This window comes from Loxodonta africana, chromosome 3 (genome assembly GCF_030014295.1).
Source record: "Loxodonta africana isolate mLoxAfr1 chromosome 3, mLoxAfr1.hap2, whole genome shotgun sequence".
Taxonomy (NCBI): domain Eukaryota; kingdom Metazoa; phylum Chordata; class Mammalia; order Proboscidea; family Elephantidae; genus Loxodonta; species Loxodonta africana.
In genome coordinates, this window is record NC_087344.1 from 178,738,672 (window position 1) to 178,759,698 (window position 21,027).

General features: G+C 39.0%; 1 protein-coding gene across 2 annotated transcripts in view; it reads right to left on the reverse strand.

Moving 5' to 3' along the window:
- AGL (amylo-alpha-1, 6-glucosidase, 4-alpha-glucanotransferase) overlaps positions 1-12,988 on the reverse strand; it is an 82,148-nt gene extending 69,160 nt beyond the window's left edge. Inside the window, exons 1-2 of one of the 2 annotated variants that reach the window (XM_023547411.2) lie at positions 12,761-12,988; positions 12,074-12,223 (exon numbers count right to left, since the gene is read on the reverse strand). In XM_023547411.2, coding sequence (XP_023403179.1) covers positions 12,074-12,155 — 82 coding nt within the window. In that variant the 5' untranslated portion in view covers positions 12,156-12,223; positions 12,761-12,988. Of the gene's footprint in view, positions 1-12,073; positions 12,224-12,555; positions 12,733-12,760 lie in introns of those variants that run through there. The other variant, XM_010589500.3, reaches the window with a different exon arrangement.
- Between the last annotated feature and the right edge of the window lie 8,039 nt (positions 12,989-21,027).

Here is a 21,027-nt window from a genome sequence, read left to right on the forward strand (position 1 = left end):
TTAAATCATGAATTCATATTTATTTTTCCAACTTAACACTATTTTGGTATACTGTACTTTTGCAGTATGAAATCATTATTCCTAAGATAAACATTCTATTAGACGACAAATTTACGAAACATTTTTCCTTACGAGTTTTTATTTATTTAAATACTTCCTTATACCTAACTCATTCCCCACAAATTTTGAGGCTAAAGCACCATTTAATGAATATATTAACCTATAGTCTCTCCTAAAATTCAGGCAGCCTTTAGTCAAGATAGAAACAATTACTGATTGCCTACCCATACAGTTCATGGTGAAGAAAATACCTGTGAGTAAGGATGGGGACTGTTCTTTTAAAATGCTTCGGAGATCTGAAGTGTTTTCTTCAGATAAACCAAGATTCAAAGAGATTCCAGAGGTTCCTAACACCCAGTGTGATACATGAGAAAACTGACTCCAGAGAGTGGAATGTTCCATTTCTTAAGTTCGATTGCCTCAATGAACAAGATAACAGGTGCAGGAACCAGAGGGATAAAAAGGACCCATCTAGTTCCAGTGGCATGGTGGTTAAGCGCTACGGCTGCTAGCCAAAGGGTCAGCAGTTCGAATCCACCAGGCACTACTTGGAAACTCTATGGGGCGGTTCTACTCTGTCCTATAGGGTCACTATGAGTAGGAATCGACTCAATGGCACTGGGTTTGGTTTTTTTTTTAATCTAGTTCCAGAGAGAACTGCCTTTATTTTTTAATCAATTTTTTGTGCCTAAATCATACATGTAATTAAAATTCTAGCCTTCTTTTCTTCCTCATTATTAAAGAAAGCTGGTTTGGTTCAAGGCAAATCCTAAAATTCAGAATATGTAGATATGCTCCATTCATGACTAAAATTGCTCTGTGGTGGAAGTAAATCCCTTACAGTGATGTTTGACAGCTGTAAATTCTTCTACACCACAGTATTAAACATCAGGTAAGATATTCTCTGTGAACACAGAATTTCAGCAAAAAAATACTAAGAGACTGCTGATGCTTCCAATTTATTCTATCCCGTTAAACACTTCAATATTTGCCTAGAGAAATATGCTTTGCATGCTGCAATATGAATACTATGAATACTATGAGGGAATGGAAGTTCTAGGCATTCCTGGAAAAAACTATAGTCTACTGGTAAGTACTGCTAATCATATTCCTGGACTGGAATAAAATATGTATATAAATTTATTCATAGTAAATGGCTTGAAGGAAATGCTAGAAATCAAAAACACTGTAACAGAAATAAAGAATGCCTTTGATGGGCTCATCAGTGGACTAGACATGGCCAAGAAAATAATCAATGACCTTGAAGATATATCAATAGCAATTTCCCAAACAGAAAAGTAAAGAGAAAAAAGACTGAAACAAACATACAAAATCCAAAACAGAATATCCAAGAACTCTGGGACAATTACAAAAGGTATGACATATACATAATGGGAATACAAGGAAGTAAAAATGAGAAAGAAAAAAAAAATATCTGAAGTAATAATGGCTGAGAATTTTCCACAATTGCTGACAGACACCAATGCACAGATTCAGGCAGCTCAAAGAAAACCAAGTAGAATAAATATCAAAAAACCTGTATGTGGGCATATTATGTTCAAACTGTAGGAAGTCAAAGACAGCAAGTAAATCTTGAAAAAAGCCAGATGGGCAAAAAATACCTTACCTATAAAAGAAGAGGACAAGAATTATACATTATAATTTTCTTCAGAAACCATGCAGACAAGAGAGTAGAATGAAATATTTAAAGTGTTGAAAGAAAACACCATCAACTTAGAATTCTGATCCCAGTGAAATTATCCTTCAAAAGTGAAGTAAAAATAATTTCTCAGACAAATAAAAAGTGAGGAAGTTTGTTGCCAGTAGACCTGCCTTGCAAGAAATTTTAAAAGAAGTTCTTCCACGAGAAGAAAAACGGTAACGAGACACTCAGGTCTACATAAAGAAAGGAAGTGCATCTAAGACGGAATAAATGAAAGTAAAATAATCTGTTTTTCTTATTCTTAACTGATCTAACAGATAACAGTTTGTTTAAAATAATAATATCAACAATATACTGAATGATTATAGTCTATATGTATGTGAAATATATGACAGCAATGTTCTAAGGGACAGGAAGGAGAAATTCAGGATAGTGTGTTACAAGGTACTTATACTACTCATGAAGTGGTATAGTGTTATTTCGAAGTGGACTTAGATCAGTTGTAAATATCTATAGCAAACTTTAGAACAACTACTAAAAATTTTTTAACAAGAAGTATAGTGAATGTACTTAAAGAAAAAAGAAAATGGGATCATACAAAATGCCCAATTAAACCCAAAGAATCGGGGCAGGGGTGGGGGGGAGAAAAAAAAGATCAAGGGCAACAAATAGAAAACAGTTAAAAACATGGTAGATATTAATTCACGTATCTCAATACTCACAGAGACCATCAGAATAGACTGAAAAATAAGATCCAACCAAATGTTGTCTACGAGAAACCCATTTTAAATATACAGACACAGATTAAAAGCACATAGATGGTGAAAGGTATACCATGCTAACACTAATCAAAAGGAAGTTGGAGTAGCTGTATTAATTTCAGACAAAGCAGATTTCAGAGCAAGGTAAATTATCTGGAATAATGAAAGGCATTACATAATGATAAACGGGACAATTCTATACGAAGACATAGTAAATGGCTTTAGTGGGCAAGAAAAAGATTACTCAAATAGAGTTATTAGGTAACTTTTACTTCTGACACTGCACAGTGAATCTAATAATTTATTTTCCAAGTACCTACATGCATAAACTTTTCTATAAAACAATTTGGCATTAATATATTAAGAGTGTTAATAAAGTTTATATTTTCAATCAACTAATTTCAGAGATATCTTTTCTAAGGAAATAATCAGAGATGTAAACATAGATTATTTATAAGAATATACATCACAGTCTCATTTATAATAACTGACATGAATCTAAATACCTAATGATTGGGAATGATTAGATTATGCCACATCTGAAAGAGGAAATATTATAAAAGCATAAGTCATATTATCAAGAGATACTTAATAACATGGCCACCTGTAACATACTCTGCTTTTTCAATTTTGTTTTGAACATTTTATTGTGCTTTAAGTGAAATTAGTTTTCCAATCAATGATTCTTGAAAAAAAAATGTGCTCCATGACATTGGTTACAATCCTTGCAATGCGCCAGCGCTCTCCCCATTTCCTCCTTGGGTTCCCCATTTCTACTAGTCCAGTTTCCCTGCCCCTCTCTGCCTTCTCATCTTTGGTTTTGGGGCACATGTTGCCCTTTGGTCTTGTACAGCTGAATGTTCTAAGGAGCACATTCTTTACGGGTGTTATTATTTTATAGCCTGTCTATTATTTGGCTCCACCACTTGTCTGTCAGTTTGACGCACTGTGGTGGCTTGTGCGTTGATGTGATGCTGGAAGCAATCCTACTGGTATTTCAAATACCACCAGGGTCACCCATGGTAGACAGGTATTGGCTATTTTGAATCAGACAATAATATGGTCTATTATGCCAGGAATAACAAATTGAAGAGGAAGAGCATTGCATGCATCATCAAAAAAACTGTTTCAAGATCTATCTTGAAATATAATACTGCTAGTGATATGATAATATCCATAGGCCTAAAGGAAGAACAGTTAGTACAACTATTATTCAAATTTATGCACCAACCACTAAAACCAAAGATGAAGAAATTGAAGATTTTTATCAACCTCTGCAGTCTGAAATTGATCAAACATGCAATTAAGATGCATTGATAATTATTGGTGATTGGAATGCAAAAGTTGGAAACAAAGAAGAAGGATCAGTAGTTGGAAAATATGGCCTTGGTGACAGAAATTATGCTGGGGATTCCATTATAGAATTCTGCAAGACCAACGACTCCTTCATTGCAAATACCTTTTTTCAACAACATAAATGGCAACTATACATATGGACCTCACCTGATAGAATACATAGGAATCAAATTGACTACGTCTGTGGAGACCATGGAGAAGTTTAATATCATCAAGTCAGAACAAGGCCGGGGGATGACTGTAGAATAGATCATCAACTATTCATATGCGAGTTCAAGTTGAAGCTGAAGAAAATTATAACAAGTCAGGAGAGCCAAAGTAGGACTTTGGATATATCCCACCTAAATTTATTCTTATCTCGAGAATAGATTTGATGCACTGAACACTAATGACTGGACCCCAGATGAGCTGTGGGATGACATCAAGGACATCATATATGAAGAAAGCAAAAGGTCATTAAAAAGAAAGGAAAGACCAAAGTGGATGTCAGAAGAGACTCTGAAACTTGCTCTGGAACAAAGAGTTGCTAAAGCAAATAGAAAAAAAAAAAAGATCAGTAAAAGAGCTGGACAGAGGATTTCAAAGGGCAGGTCAAGAAGATAAAGTATTACGATGAAATGTGCAAAAAGACCTGGTGTTAAAAAACCAAAGGGGAAGAATACACTCAGCATTTCTCAAGCTGAAAGAACTGAAGAAAAAATTCAAGCCTCGAGTTGCAGTACTTAGGGATTCTATGGATAAAATACTCAATGGCATAAGAAGCATCAAAAGAAGATGGAAGGAATACAAGAGTCACTGTACCAAAAAAAAACTGGTCAATGTTCAACCATTTCAGGAGGTAGCATATGATCAAGAACCAATGGTATGGAAGGAAGAAGTCCAAGCCGCACTGAAGGTATTATAACAAACAAGGCTCCAGGAATTAATGGAATACCAATTGAGATGTTTCAACAAACGGCTGCAATGCTGGAAGTGTTCATTTGTCTATGACAAGAAATTTGGAAGACAGCTACCTGGCCAACCAACTGGAAGAGATCTGTATTTGTGCAGATTCCAAAGAAAGGTGATCCAATCAAACGTGGAAATCATCAAACAATATTAATATTACATGCAAGTAAAATGGTGCTGAAGATAATGCAAAAATGGTTGCAGCAATACATCGACCAGGAATTGCCAGAAATTCAACTCAGATTCAGAAGAGAATGTAGAACGAGGGCTATCACTGATGTCCGATGGATCTTGGCTTAAAGCAGAGAATACCAGAAAGGTGTTTACTTGTGTTTTATTGACCACGCAAAGTCATTCAACTGTGTGGATCATAACAAATTATGGGTAACACTTTGAAGAACGGGAATTCCAGAACACTTAATTGTGCTCATGAGGAACATGTCCATAGACTAAAAGGCAGTGGTTCGAAAAGAACAAGAAGATACTGGGCGGTTAAAAATCAGAAAAAGTGTGTGTCAGGGTTGTATCCTTTCACCATACTTAAACTGTATGCTGAGAAAATAATCTGAGAAGTTGGACTATATGAAGAAGAACATGGCATCAGGATTGGAGGAAGATTAACAACGTGTGTTATGTAGATGACGCTTGCTGAAAGTGAAGAGGCCTTGAAGCACTTACTAATGAAGATCAAAGACCACAGCCTTCAGTATGGATTGCACCTCAACACAAAGAAAACAAAAATCCTCACAACTGGACCAATAAGCAATATCATGATAAATGGAGAAATGACTGAAGTTGTCAAGGATTTTATTTTACTTGGATCCACGATCAACACCCATGGAAGCAGCAGTCAAGAGATCAAAGGATGCACTGCATTGGGCAAATCTGCTTCAAAAGACCTCTTTAAAGTGTTAAAAAGCAAAGATGTCACTTTGAGGACTAAGATGTGCCTGAGCCAAGCCATGGTATTTTCAATCACTTCATATGCATGTGAAAGTCAGACAAGGAAAAAAGAAGACTGAAGAATTGATGCCTTTGAATTATGGTGTTGGTAAAGAATAGAGACTATACCATGGACTTCTAGAAGAAGGAACAAATCAATTTTGGAAGAAGTACAGCCAGAATTGTCTTTAGAAGCAAGGATGGTGAGACTTCATCTCATGTACTTTGGACATGCTATCAGGAGGGACCAGTCCCTGGAGAAAGACATCATGGTCGGTAAAGTGGAGGTCAGCGAAAAAGAGGAAGACCCTCAACAAGATGAACTGACACAGTGGCTGCAACAATGGGGTCAGCAACAATTCTGAGGACAGCAACAATTCTGAGGACGGCATTTCATTCTGTTGTACGTAAGGTCGCTAAGAGTTGGAGCTGACTTGTCAGCACCTAACAACATTACTTGGCTGAAAGGTGGCCTCCAGGGGTGTCTTCAGTTTCAAGTCAGAGGTTATCTTAGGGCAATATCTCAAGTTTTTTTGCTTTTTTGAACTGCTTTGTAGTTTTTATGCATCTATTTAAAAATAAAAAATTATAGATCCTCTGAAACACTTTCTGGAAAAAGGCATGGCTGAAAAGAAAGGTAGCAGCAAGCAGATGGTAAAATACACACACCATAAAACTGTAAGTAGGAAAAAAAGAGGTTTCAAAATACTTTAAATACTGTAATTCCAATTTTGTATTAAAACAAAAAGCACATAAAAAGGGTTTTCATACATTTCTAATATTGGGGAAATATCATCTTTACATTAGAGATACCAGTACAAAGGTATACATTGAAAAATAACCGCCCCAAAGAAAGTACATGGTGACTATGAGAATCATATCTACATCTTTACAAAAATCATTCCAATTATTGTCAAGAGAAATGGCGTCATTTTCAACAAGTATAAATATCAGAGATTAACTGCCTGAGGATATCTAAATAACCTTTCCCCATTTAAGTTTATATAAACACAGTTTTTGTAATTACACAAGGATCCAGAGAAATTGCAGTACAAAGATGAAAACGCTTCTAAAATTTTTAAAACAGTATCTGGATCAGCGGTCTCCCTTCAGGGGGAAAAAAAAGTCAAGCATTTCCAAAATATGTAAGGATTTCTGTTCAAATGTGGCTAGTCAATTTAAATCCTCCTTGATATACATCAACTCTAACAAACTAATCAGAAGATGTTTCATATTTATATATTAAATGATGATTAGAAAACCAACTAAATCTTTTATTTGGCAGATTTTAAATAGAAAATTTTGTCACTAACTTTTTAAAGTGGGTTGATATGAACTTATATGGGTAAAAATATATCATGATGGAAACATTTCTAAAAACCCATATTCAAAATGTTATCACTACTCAAGGATTGGCAAACTATACCCAGCGTGGTGTTTTTATAAATAAAACTTTATTGGAACTCAGGCATGCCCACTAATTTATGTACTGTCTGTAGCTGCTTTCATGCTACAATGGCAACGTTAAGTAGCTGTATGGCCTGCAAAGCTGAAAATATTTGTCATTTGACCCTTTACAAAAAAAAAAGAAATATGCTGACCTTTGCTCTACAGCATCGATTACTTTCAAAAAGCAGTTAACTTCTCACTTGTATTTACCTCAGAGAGTCAAATTAAGTGTGTTTATTTTTGGGGGGAAAATATTTTCTAAGCCACTTGCCTTTCTGAAAAGAACAGTAAATTTCAAACATTTTATAATTCATCTTTAAGTTTGACAACTTCTGTGAGGAGAAAGAGATGTTCACGGCTACTGGACTTCTTGTTACAAAGTATCGTTAAGTATTCTACTATTTAAGATAATATGACCTGTGTATCTGGAGCCCTGGTGGTACAGTGGTTAAGAGTTGGCTGCTAATCAAAAGGTCTGCAGTCTGAATCTACCAGTTGCTCCCTGAAAACCCTGTGGCGCAGTTCTACTCTGTCCAATAGCGTTGCAACCTGGTTTAGGTAAAACAGCAAGTCATGGCAATTTAGTGAAAACTAGCAAGTGAAGGTGTAATTCTTGACCCCTCCTGGACTTACACCACCACTACTCCTCCAGAGTACATCTTTTTGTTGTTGCTGCTCAGAGCTCATCTAACATAGAAACCGAGGGCATCAGTGTCAATGCAGGTAACAGCAAAATATAATTACCTTTTTATAAGTAAAATTTATATATAGATACCCATTGCTGTGGAGTCAATTCTGACTCATAGCAACCCTACAGGACAGAGTAGAACTGCCCCATAGGGTTTCCAAGGAGCAGCTGGTGGATTCAAACTGTCCACGGGTTTAATAAATCAGAGACTACATCAGCCTGAGACCAGAAGAACTAGGTGGCGCTCGGCTACAACTGATGACCACTCTGACAGGGACTACAACAGAGAATCCCTGATAGCCCAGGACAGCAGTGGGATGCAGACCTCAAATTCTTGAAAAAAGACAGACTTAATGGTCAGATTGAGACTAGAAGGACCCAGGAGATCATGGTCCCCAGACCTTCTGTTAGCCCAAGACTGGAACCATTCCCAAAGCCAACTCTTCAGACAGGGATTAGGCTGGACTATAAAATAGAAAATGATACTGGTGAGGAGTGAGCTTCTTGGCTCAAGTAGACACATTAGACTATGTGGGCAACTCCCGTCTGGAGTGCGGGTGAGAAGGCAGAGGTGGACAGAGGCTGGCTGAATGGACATGGGACATACAGGGTGGAGAGGACGAGTATACTGTCTCATTAGGGGGAGAGAAGCTAGGAGTACACAGCAAGGTGTATGTAAGTTTTTGTATGAGAGACTGACTTGATTTGTAAACTTTCACTTAAAGCACAAAAAAAAGTCTATGGGTTTGGTTAGAATATACAACTATTTTATTTTTATATATGTAAATTATAAAAATTTAGAGAGATATCGGAGTCCGTAGGTGGCAGAAACGGTTAAGTGATTGATGACTAGCCAAAAGGCTGGCACTCTGAACTCACCCAGCAGTGCCTTGGAAGAAAGATGTGGCAATCTGCTCCAAACCTTACAGGGAAGTCCTACTCTGCCCACATGAGGTCACCATGAGTCAGAATTGACTTGACAGCAACTAACAACACAGACATATTAGTCTTGAAAATGAGGAGGAATCCTTTCTTAAAGAGAAAAGGAAAGAAGAATGAAGAATGGCTTGGTAACCAATTAAATATGAAAGAACTAAAAATTATCCAGAATTTTTCTTCAAATCTAAAGGGTTACCAAATCCTATGAATTATGAAATGTCCCATACTCTGTCCCCTCCTTTTTACTCTGATGTAGTTAAATCCTTATCTTTTATCTGATTTGTTTTTTTAAAAAGCCTTTTCTGTCTCTAAGATCCCTTCTCTTCGATTAACCTCTCACATTACAAACTACCTTTTAATAATGATATGATTACATCATTACTGCACAAAAAAGTTTGACACATTCCCATTTTTATCATTTGGATGAATTTACTGATTTCAACTACTGTTACAGAATCAATCATATCACATTTCTTTCAAAAACCCTTCAAAGGTCCCTCTTCAAATAGCTTAGTTGAATTTACAATTTTTGCTATTTTTAATTGGGGTTTAATAATCAACCAAAAAGCAAAAAACCAAACCCAGTGCTGTCGAGTCGATTCTGACTCATAGCGACCCTATAGAACAGAGTAGAACTGCCCCATAGAGTTTCCAAGGAGCGCCTGGATTCCAACTGCCGACCCTTTGGTTAGCAGCTGTAGCACTGAACCACTATGCCACCGGGGTTTCCAATAATCAGCCAGCAGTACTTATTAACTGCTGTACACTGCACTAGGTTTGTAAGACTGTTCTTAATGTCAAAGACCTTAAATTCTCGTTGGACACTATAAGAGTAATAAGCCTTTAGACACCACTACATTGTTCATCCTATAACTGTTCTCGGCTCATTGTGTAATTCAAAATCAAAGAAACAACAATTATGGAAAGGCTTCATGAAGGAGATGGAATTTTAACGGAAACCTGAAAGGAAGGTAACACACAGAATGATAGTAAAAGGGATTTAATAGGTATATGGAGCATATAGGAATCTGGCAGGGAGTAATACGGTGTCAGGATGGGCATGAGAAAAGCCACTGTGGAGGGAATGAGCAGGAAATGAATGGGGGACTATATGGATGCAGGACACTAATGATGGGGAACAGTGAGATATGATCTTGCCTAGAGAAGGCGGAGTCATTACAGAATGTCTTGGAAATCAGACAGACGTATTTAGATCTTACTGTATAGACAGCAATTAATAAAAGCAGAAAGGGTTGCACAAGAAAATTATTCTAGCGTCAAGTAAGGAAGATGTTATAGAAGAGACAGACAGGCAAGTAGAGATATTTGTAAAGAAATACAGGGCTTAAGGAGAGAATGAAGTTAAAGAGAAGAAATCATTGAAGAAAAATATAAGGTTTCTAGCCTTGGTATCTAGGAAAATGGACACATCACTAAAATAAACAAGGAAGCCTGGGTATAAATGAGGGTTAGGAATATGAAAGAGATGAGAGAAAGCACTGAGTTTGGTTTTGGATATGTCAGTCTTAAGCATATCCAAGTGTAGATATGAGTCAGAATCGACTGGACGGCAATGGGTTTGGTTTGGTTTTGTTAAGTGTAGATACCTTACAGGATATCTTAATGCACAATACTGAGACGAAGCCCAGAATCCAGGCTGGATTAGACATACAGAGTGATCTATTTAGGGCTTTACCACTATAAGCCCCAAAAATCAAATCCATTGCTGTCGAATTGATTCTGACTCACCATGACCCTATAAGACAGAGTAGAACTGCCCCATAGGCTCTCCAAGGCTGCAATCTTTATGGAAGCAGGCTGCTGCGTCTTTCTCCCATGGGTAGCTGGTGGGTTCAAATTGTTAACCTTTTGGTTAGCAGCTGAGTGTTTAACCACTGCGCCACCAGGGCTTCTTTTATCACTGTAAAGCCATACATTTTAAATTACAAATTTTGATCCTCAACAATAAGGAAGGTAGAACAGAAATATTACCCTTGTTTAACAAATAAGGAAATTAATGCTCAGAATTAATGTGACTTTCCCAAAGTCAAACAGTTTGTTAGTAGCAGAGCCAGAATTGGAATCCATGTCTTCAGAATTCTGGTTCCCTACTCTTGCCATTATCCTCGTAGGCTTCCAAGAAGAAAGCACTGTTCCAGACCCTTCTTTCAAAAGGAGTCATTAGCACAGAGGCAACAGCTGAGGCCAGGAGGCTGAATAATTATTGCAGGGCAAGAGATCAGAAAACTTAAGGATTCCTAGGGGACACCCACAATTAATTAAAATGTGGAAGAAAAAGAGCCCAGCAAGGGACACCAAGTTGACACGAATGTTCAAAACTCAGAAAGTGCAGAGTCAGGGAAGCCAAAAATGGAGTAAGTACTTAGTGATCTTAAATGCCAAATAAAGTTGGAAGAAGATGGGGATTGGTCATGGAGCTAACACATTTGATGGCTGACATTTTTTTTTTTTCCAAAATTTAACTCCTGAAATTTTGAGAAAAAAAAAAACTCCTTAAAAATATTTAGCACTGTCAAAGCTCATTTGGTACACTAATACAAAGAATTGGATTTTTTATTTTTCATACATTAATTATTTTGCAAGTTATATTAACATAACTGAAGCATTTTTAAATGCTGAATACCTTTATATAGTCTAAGTAAAAGCAGTTAATTATTCCTATAGACACGTAATTTGATTTTTTAAATCACAGCTCAAATATATTTCAACATAACCTGATCACTTATTTCACTTAATTCACCAAAAAATAATATTTTCAGTTTCTATCTTCTTCATATTCAAGAGTTTTGAGTAAGCATAAAAAAGTTTACTATACTTTTTTCTGTGATCCATTTTACTAATTCAAAGGTTCAGTACAATAAAAGTAAAAGCAACGTAAAATGGCAAAACTATACCCAAAACAAAATGAAGTAATTTATCAAGTTTAATAATAATAAATGCTATTAGAAATGGTATGGTGAATTTCCTGATCATATATGTAACTTCTGTTTTAAGCAGGAAACTTAGCATGCAAGGAAAACTATTATTTTATCCTTGTCCTAAAATGACAGATATGAAATACTTTCAGCTAAAATCAATTTTCTTGAGTAATGTGTTTAGAAAACTACAAGTCTTCGCACTAACCAAGTTTTAGAAAAGTCCTTAAAAATTATAGTACATATACCTTAAAGTTTTTTTTTAATTTAACAATCAATGAATTAAAAATGTAAAGGACACAGACAAGCTAATGAGCAACTTGCTACTGACCTTGTTCAAGTCTGAAGAGGGTCTTTTCCAGCTTTTCCATTTCATTTAGAAATAAAATTCGAATCTGTCTACTGTGTTCCATTTTGGCTGTTTGAGGAGCTGAAACCTTTCAGAAGAATTAAAAGAACTCCGAAATCAAATGAGTTATCCCTGTGAAACAAAAAAGAATTAAGATAAAGAAAATAACTGTTACCTTAAACTCTCCAGAGCTGACAGCTACACTTACATGTTCTAGATTATTTTAGAAGAGCAATGAAAAAGAATGAATCTTAATAAATACAAAATTGATAATCGGTTTCCTCCCTTCCAGCACAATGAGTAAGACCGAAGCAAAAACACTGAATTATAGATTCTGACAATAAAAAAAACACTAAAGCATTCTCTGAAGAGCAATACGTTTAGGTAAAGCTTGGAGTTGGTGGGAAAAATTCCCAACCCCAAGCCAAAGGGCTCTGAAGAGTCCAAATGGCACGCTTGCTTACAAGAGATTAGTCGGCCCAAAGATAACAGGTGGGAGATCTCCCCATTCCCAAATTCGGGTTGGAAGCCACCAATGAGGAGATGAGAACATAGGGAAACAGTTGTTGCCCCTGGAATAGCTGCCGCAGACATACGATGTACAGAGAGAGCTATAGATAGAAAGAACGCATTTCCCCGAGAGGCCAGCGGCATTCCTAGCACTTACACCGAGCAAGTTATACGTGCGGCTTCTGGGACACTGCTGTGCCCGCGACACTAGTGCTAGAGGCAAGGGAGGGAAGGGGAAGGAAAGCAAAAGGGCAAACGCTGGCTGTCCAGCGGTGGACAGCAGCCTCAGCCCAGGAGAAGCTGACGCCGTGAAGGGCAAAGGGAGGGGCCGTGAGGGCCGGGCCGAGGAGGCGCGGAGAACTCGCAAGGCGCGTGCGCGAGCGGCGGGGCGCTTCTCCGCGGCTCCGTCTCGCGCGAGTCTCACAGGAGACCCCGGACCCCACGGGGCCGGGCGCGCACACGCAAGGGGTGGGTACTGACACGGCCCCTCGCCTACTTCCGGGAGGCCTCGGACTTGCTCGCGCCCATCGCCAGTCTCGCGAGAGTGAGGTGGACGCTAAGCTTCTGGCTGCTGGGCTAGGGTCTGGGCAACCTCTGAGGGGCTAGGCGGCTGTTGGCTGTCCTCCGCCTGCCAGAAGGAAGCCCTGGCGGCCGAGGCGCGCGCCTGCTTTACCGGCCTGCGTAGTCCTGGTAGAACGTTAAAACTGTGTGGTGAAAGGGCTTCGAGCTAGGTTGAGCTGTACTGAGCAGGGTGCTTTTGTGGACAGGACCGAGGCTGGGAGCTGGGCAACCCGGTTTCGGTTCCTTTCCTCAAAAAAAAAGAAAAACTCAGTGCCGTCCTACCACCATGTATTTTTGTGTGTGTGTTTGTTTTGTTTTTTGAGTTGCCCAAATCAAGTTCTTGGAGCTTTAATTGCCTCCTTTCTAAAATAAGGGGCCTGGCCACACTCTTTGACGTGCCTTTCATCACGTACTCATTGTCTCTAATTCTCACGCAAACACACCACGTCTTCCTGAATGCAGACACTGGAGGACTAGGTAGGTGGAGTGTGAACAGTCTACAAACAATTGAGAGTGCAGATACCACTAGTATGTACGTCATCAGGTTGTACCTTACATACACTGCATAGACATGAAGATCACCGGAGGTCTCAGGATTTATATTGGCTGTAGCTGCTCATGTATTAGGCCAGAAATCCAGGAGTCGGTGCAGATGCGAAAGCTGAGTTTATACCTGAGGGAAAAGGAAAACTCATCTTCCAGGGCTTTTTCGAGGGCGCCTAATTGTCATGAAGTTTGGGCAAAGGGTTTGGATTAAGCTGGTGGAGCGTGGAGGAGAATCTGGTTTTCTTTATTGTGAAATTACTGCAGGTCCAAGAAGGAAAATGAGGCGTTGGTGGTTTAGCGGTAGAATTCTCGCCTTCCGTGGGAGACCCAGTTCTATTTAAGGTTAGGTTCCAGCCAGTGCATCTCATGTGCAGCCATCACGCCTTGTCAGTGGAGGCTTGCATGTCGCTCTGATGCCGAACAGGTTTCAGCAGAGCTTCCAGAGTAAGACAGACTAGGAAGAAGGGACTGGCGAACTAGTTCTGAAGTTTAGTCATTCAAAATCCTATGGATCACAATGACCTGATCTGAAAGAGATTTGGTAGGACCAGGCAGCTTCCGTTGTGGATGGGGTCATCGTGAGTTGGGGGTGACTTGAGGGCAGCTAACAATAATGTTAAGGGTAATGGGTTAAAAACAAAAAGATATTGGAAATTTTGGTTTTTTTTTTCATCGATTTCTGAGACTGGCTAGTTAAAAATGGCCCAAAACTGAGTTTGGGAACCCACAGTTCATTTATTTATTTAACCATTGTTTATTAAGCACCTACTGTTTGCTAAGCATATAGGTGATGGAAACGCAGCAGTGAAAGAACAAACTCACTACCTTCATGGGCTCCTATCTTTTAATGGTGGGAGGTAGAAAAAAATAAATGAATTATATAGGATGGTAAAAGGTTGTAAGAAATAAAGCCAAGAAGTGTGAAAAAGTCAAGAGAGGAAAGTTTACAATTTTAAACACAGTGAGTGGTCAGGAAACTACTCACTGGTAAACTGACCTTTGAGCCCAAACTGAGGGAAAGAAAGAAGATATCCTGGGAAGAGGATATCCAAGCACAGGTCTGGCCAAAGCAAAGGCCATGAGGCATGAGCAAATGTGGGAAATTAAAGGAGGCCGATGGAACTGAGTGCAGAGGACAGTGGTAAGAGATTAAGATTGACAGATGGAGGGATACTGGTGGCCAGATCATTAAGGCTTTGTAGGTCATAACAAGGACTTGGGCTTTTATTCTGGATGAAAAGGAGCCATGGGAGGACTTTGAACAGAAGAGTGGCATAATCTGATTGACATTTTCAAAAAGATCACTCTGGAAACTGTATGGGGAATAACTCAGTAAATGTGGAGTGCAAGGAAGGGAAGCAAGGAGACAAATTAGGAAGCTATTTCAGTTATCCAAGCAAGAGATAATAGTGCCTATTATGTGTGTGTGTAAACCCTGGTGGCGTAGTGGTTAAGCGCTGCAGCTGCTAACCAAAGGGTCAGCAGTTTGAATCTGCCAGGCGCTCCTTGGAAACTCCATGGGGCAGTTCTACTCTGTCCTATAGGGTCGCTATGAGTTGGAATCGACTCAACGGCACTGGGTTATTGTGTGTGTGTGAGCAGTGAGAAGTTGTTGAATTTTAGATATATTTTGAGGGAAGAGCCTATAGGATTTGCTGATGGAAAGAATGGAGTCAAGGACTATTCCAAAGTTCTTGGCCTGAGCAACTGGAACAGTGGTGTCCAATAGAAATATAATGTGAGCTGCACAAGTAATCAAAATATTTGGAATAACCTCCTTGAAAAAAGTAAAAAGCAGACAAAATTAATTTTAATAATACATTTTATTTAACCCAATATATAGAAAGCATTATTTCAACATAGAATCAATATAAAAATTTGTTACCGATCTATTTCATGCTTTTTTTCATCCTAAGTCTTTGAAATGCGGTATTTTATACTTCAGCATGCCTTAATTCCAACAGCTACTTTTCAAATGCTCAGTAACTACATGTGGCTAGTGGCTACCTTCTGGAAAGTTCAGAAGAAGTTGGCATTTACTGAGAGAGGAAAAAAGGAAAGAAGCAGAATTGGAGCGTGAAAATTGGAAGTTGGGTTTTGGACATGTTATATTTGAGATAACTGTCAAACATCCAAGTTAGCACTTGTAGCCTGGTCTCTAGAGCAGTGTTTTTCCACTATGGCTCATAACCCATTGGGAAATTGTAAAATCAATTTATTAGATACAACCAACAATTTTTTTTTCTAATAGAACAGATCTGAATGCATTATACTTGGTAAGAGCCTTCTTTGTGAAACTTGTTTCTATTACGTATATTTTGATGTACTAGGCCATATATTCCTCCTGACAGTCATAATTAAAAACAAGTTTGAAAGGCACTCTTCTAGAGTGTGTGCTGTGTAAAATCATAATTCATGATTGTGAGGTGGTGCCAGAGTTTGAACCCCAGTTCTGGTACTAACTAGCTGTGAACCTTTGGAAGGTGCTTAACCTCTCTGTGCTTTCACTTCTCCGACTGCAAAATGGGTATAGAATAGTACCTATTATTAATCAAATGAGGGCTTAAAAAGTGTGTCTGGTACATACCAATTGCTTGTGCAAGTCGAAATATTGGCCAGTGGGACCCTGAGCACATTGTGAAACACAGTTCTCATTTATGTTTGTCTTCATGCCATCCTTTCAGTAACCCCTTCCAATTTCAGTCCCTCCTGAGACCATCTTATGCTACTGCCCTCATGTTGATCACTGTTATCTAGGACTCCAAAACTAGCCCTTCCTGCTGTCCTTTCTCCAGCAAAACTCTCACTTTAACGCCCAATATTTCAGCTAGATATAAGGAGTAAAACAGATAACCACATGAATTCTTTCAGTGGAGAATAAGGCTGCCAGAGCTCCAGCTATCATATCCATATTAAAAATAAATTCTTGAACTTTAAAAGAGGATGTGTTAATCCAAATGACCTTAACTTTGGAGATTTCACATTGTGAAAGAAAGAATGTTAAGTAATGGAAGCACTATGATTTAATGTGGTGTGCCTCTCAGATTGATTTTACAAGCCACACAGTGTCCTTTCAAAAAGAAAAGGTTTCCCCAGTGTGCTGTTCGTAAAGTTCTTGAAATGCCAATAAATCTGGAGTCTAGGGCTACAGTGGTGCCCTGTGCAGCCTTCATTTCAGTGAACTCTTGTCATGTGCCCGTCCTGTGCATGACAGTGATCTATATATACACAGTAATCTCATGCTATAGATGTCAGCCTGAGAATCTCCTCGAGGAACATTTAATGGACCATTTAGCTATTTGGCAGTAACTCTAGTGTTTTCTAAAACATTAATGTTAATACATTTGGGAGACTGGAAGGGAAGGCCTATGGTCAGAGAGGCTTTCTCCAGGTTTGGGTTTTTGTGTGTATGTGTATGCATGTTTTCAGAAAGGAAAGGAATTGTTTGAGGTATTGCGCATAGTTAAGTCTGAATCCTTTGTGCTTCTGGGTTTTGAAATGCACTGGGATGTCTTATTTGGTTATTAATACTCTTCCTTATTTTCTGTGTATTTTATTTTGTAGTGGCATAAACTAACATTATTAACTTTATTTTGTAAAATTTAGAATTGTGTTTCTAAAATCTCTTCTAAGTTGAATAGTTTGTTCTTCACTTTTTGAAACATCCAGGTATAGCTAGTGAGAAGAAAAAGGGAATATGATGGTTAAGGTTGTGTGTCAACTTGGCTGGGCCATGATTTTCAGTGGTTTAACAGTTATGATGTAGCTGGGCAGTCATATAATGATGTGATCACTTCCATGATGAGATTTGATATAATGTGATCACATCCATGATAGGATCTGCTGTGAGTACCCAATCAGTTGAAAGAGAGTTTCCTTGGGAGCATGGCCTGCATCCAATGTAGGTGGACTTTCTGGCAAGGCTCATAGGCTTTGCTCATGTTGGATCCTGCCACTGGCTTCTGTTTGTCTGACCTCCAGTTCTTGGGATATGAGCTAGCAGCTTACCTGCTGTCTTGCCTGCTAATCATGGGATTTGTCAGTCTTCACAACCTGTGAGCCAGAGCCCTGTTGTCTGACTTGCCAATCTGAAGTTTGCCAGCCTGTGCCTACATGAATCAGGCCTGTGGCTACATGAATCAGCTGAATCCTCGAGCCCAACCCATGGACTTGGGACGTTTCAGCTTCTGCAACAGTGTGAGCCATTTCCTTAATATGACTCTTTCTATATATTTTTGCACTTTACTGGTTTTGCTTCTCTAGAGAACCCAGCCTAAGACAGGGAAGATGTTGTTGTTGTTGTTGTTGTTGTTGTTGTTAGCTGCCGTCGAGTTGGTTCCGACTCATAGCGACCCTATGCACAACAGAACGAAACACTGCCTGGTCCTGCGCCATCCTTACAATCATTGTTATGCTTGAGCTCATTGTTGCAGCCACCATGTCAATCCACCTTGTTGAGGGTCTTCCCGTTTTCCGCTGACCCTGTACTCTGCCAAGGATGATGTTCTTACACACTTCGGACATGTTGTCAGGAGGGATCCCTCCTGACAACATGTCCGAAGTGTGTAAGACACAGTCTCGCCATCCTTGCCTCTAAGGAGCATTCGGCCTGCACCTCTTCCAAGATAGATTTGTTCATTCTTTTGGCAGTCCGTGGTATAGTCAATATTCTTTGCCAACACCACAATTCAAAGACGTCAACTCTTCTTCGGTCTTCCTTATTCATTGTACAGCTTTCACATGCATGTGATGTGATTGAAAATACCATGGCTTGGGTCAGGTGCACCTTAGTCTTCAGGGTGACATCTTTGCTCTTCAACACTTTGAAGAGGTCCTTTGCAGCAGATTTGCCCAATGCAATGCATCTTTTGATTTCTTGACTGCTGCTTCCATGGCTGTTGATTGTGGATCCAAGTAAAATGAAATCCTTGAGAACTTCAATCTTTTCTCCGTTTATCATGATGTTGCTCAGTGGTCCAGTTGTGAGGATTTTTGTTTTCTTTATGTTGAGGTGCAGTCCATACTGAAGGCTGTGGTCTTTGATCTTCATTAGCAAGTGCTTCAAGTCCTCTTCACTTTCAGCAAGCAAGGTTGTGTCATCTGCATAACGCAGGTTGTTAATAAGTCTTCCTCCAATCCCGATGCCCCATTCTACATATAGTCCAGCTTCTCGGATTATTTGTTCAGCATACAGATTAAATAGGTATGGTGAAAGAATACAACCCTGATGCACACCTTTCCTGACTTTAAACCAATTAGTATCCCCTTGTTCTGTCTGAACAACTGCCTCTTGATCCATGTAAAGGTTCCTCATGAGCACAATTAAGTGTTCTGGAATTCCCATTCTTCTCAGTGTTATCCATAATTTGTTATGATCCACACAGTCGAATGCCTTTGCATAATCAATAAAACACAGGTAAACATCCTTCTGGTATTCTCTGCTTTCAGCCAGGATCCATCTGACATCAGCAATGATATCCCTGGTTCCACGTCCTCTTCTGAAATGGGCCTGAATTTCTGGCAATTCCCTGTTGATATACTGCTGCAGCCATTTTTGAATGACCTTCAGCAGAATTTTGCTTGCATGTGATATTAATGATATTGTTCTATAATTTCCACATTCAGTTGGATCACCTTTCTTGGGAATAGGCATAAATATGGATCTCTTCCAGTCATTTGGCCAGGAAGCTGTCTTCCATATTTCTTGGCATAGACGAGTGAGCACCTCCAGTGCTGCATCCGTTTGTTGAAACATCTCAATTGATATTCCATCAATTCCTGGGGCCTTGTTTTTCGCCAATGCCTTCAGAGCAGCTTGGACTTCTTCCTTCAGTACCATTGGTTCCTGATCATATGCCACCTCTTGAAATGGTTGAATATCGACTAATTCATTTTGGTATAATGACTCTGTGTATTCCTTCCATCTTCTTTGGATGCTTCCTGCCTCATTTAATATTTTCCCCATAGAATCCTTCACTATTGCAACTCGAGGCTTGAATTTTTTCTTCAGTTCTTTCAGCTTGAGAAATGCTGAGCGTATTCTTCCCTTTTGGTTTTCCATCTCCAGCTCTTTGTACATGTCATTATAATACTTTACTTTGTCTTCTCGAGAGGCCCTTTGAAATCTTCTGTTCAGTTCTTTTACTTCATCAATTCTTCCTTTTGCTTTAGCTGCTCGACATTCGAGAGCAAGTTTCAGAGTCTCCTCTGACATCCATCCTGGCCTTTTCTTTCTTTCCTGTCTTTTCAGTGACCTCTTGCTTTCTTCATGGATGATGTCCTTGATGTCATTCCACAACTCGTCTGGTCTGTGGTTACTAGTGTTCAATGTGTCAAACCTATTCTTGAGATGGTCTCTAAATTCAGGTGGGATATACTCAAGGTCATATTTTGGCTCTCGTGGGTTTGCTCTGATTTTCTTCAGTTTCACCTTGAACTTGCATATGAGCAATTGATGGTCTGTTCCACAGTTGGCCCCTGGCCTTGTTTTGACTGATGATATTGAGCTTTTCCATCGTTTCTTTCCACAGATGTAGTCAATTTGATTTCTGTGTGTTCCACCTGGCGAGGTCCATGTGTATAGTCGCCGTTTATGTTGGTGAAAGAAGGTATTTGCAATGAAGATGTCGTTGGTCTTTCAAAATTCTATCATTCAATCTCTGGCATTGTTTCTATCACCAAGGCCATATTTTCCAACTACTGATCCTTCTTCTTTGTTTCCAACTTTCTCATTCCAATTGCCAGTAATTATCAATGCATTTTGATTGCATGTTCAATCAATTTCAGACTATAGCAGCTGATAAAAATCTTCTATTTCTTCATCTTTGGCCCTAGTGGTTGGTGTGTAAATTTGAAGAATAGTCGTATTAACTGGTCTTCCTTGTAGGCGTACGGATATTATCCTATCACTGACATCGTTGTACTTCAGGATGGATCTTGAAACGTTCTTTTTGACAATGAGTGCAACACCATTCCTCTTCGAGTTGTCATTCCCAGCATAGTAGACTATATGATTTTCTGATTCAGAATGGCCAATACCAGTCCATTTCAGCTTGCTAATGCCTAGGATATTGATGTTTATGTGTTCCATTTCATTTTTGACAATTTCCAATTTTCCTAGATTCATACTTTGTACATTCCAGGTTCCGATTATTAGTGGATGTTTGCAGCTGTTTCTTCTCATTTTGAGTGGTGCCACATTAGCAAATAAAGGTCCTGAAAGCTTTATTTCATCCATGTCATTAAGGTTTGTCGTACTGTGAGGGCTTGTGTGTTGCTGTGATGCTGGAAGCTCTGCCACCGGTATTCAGATATCAGCT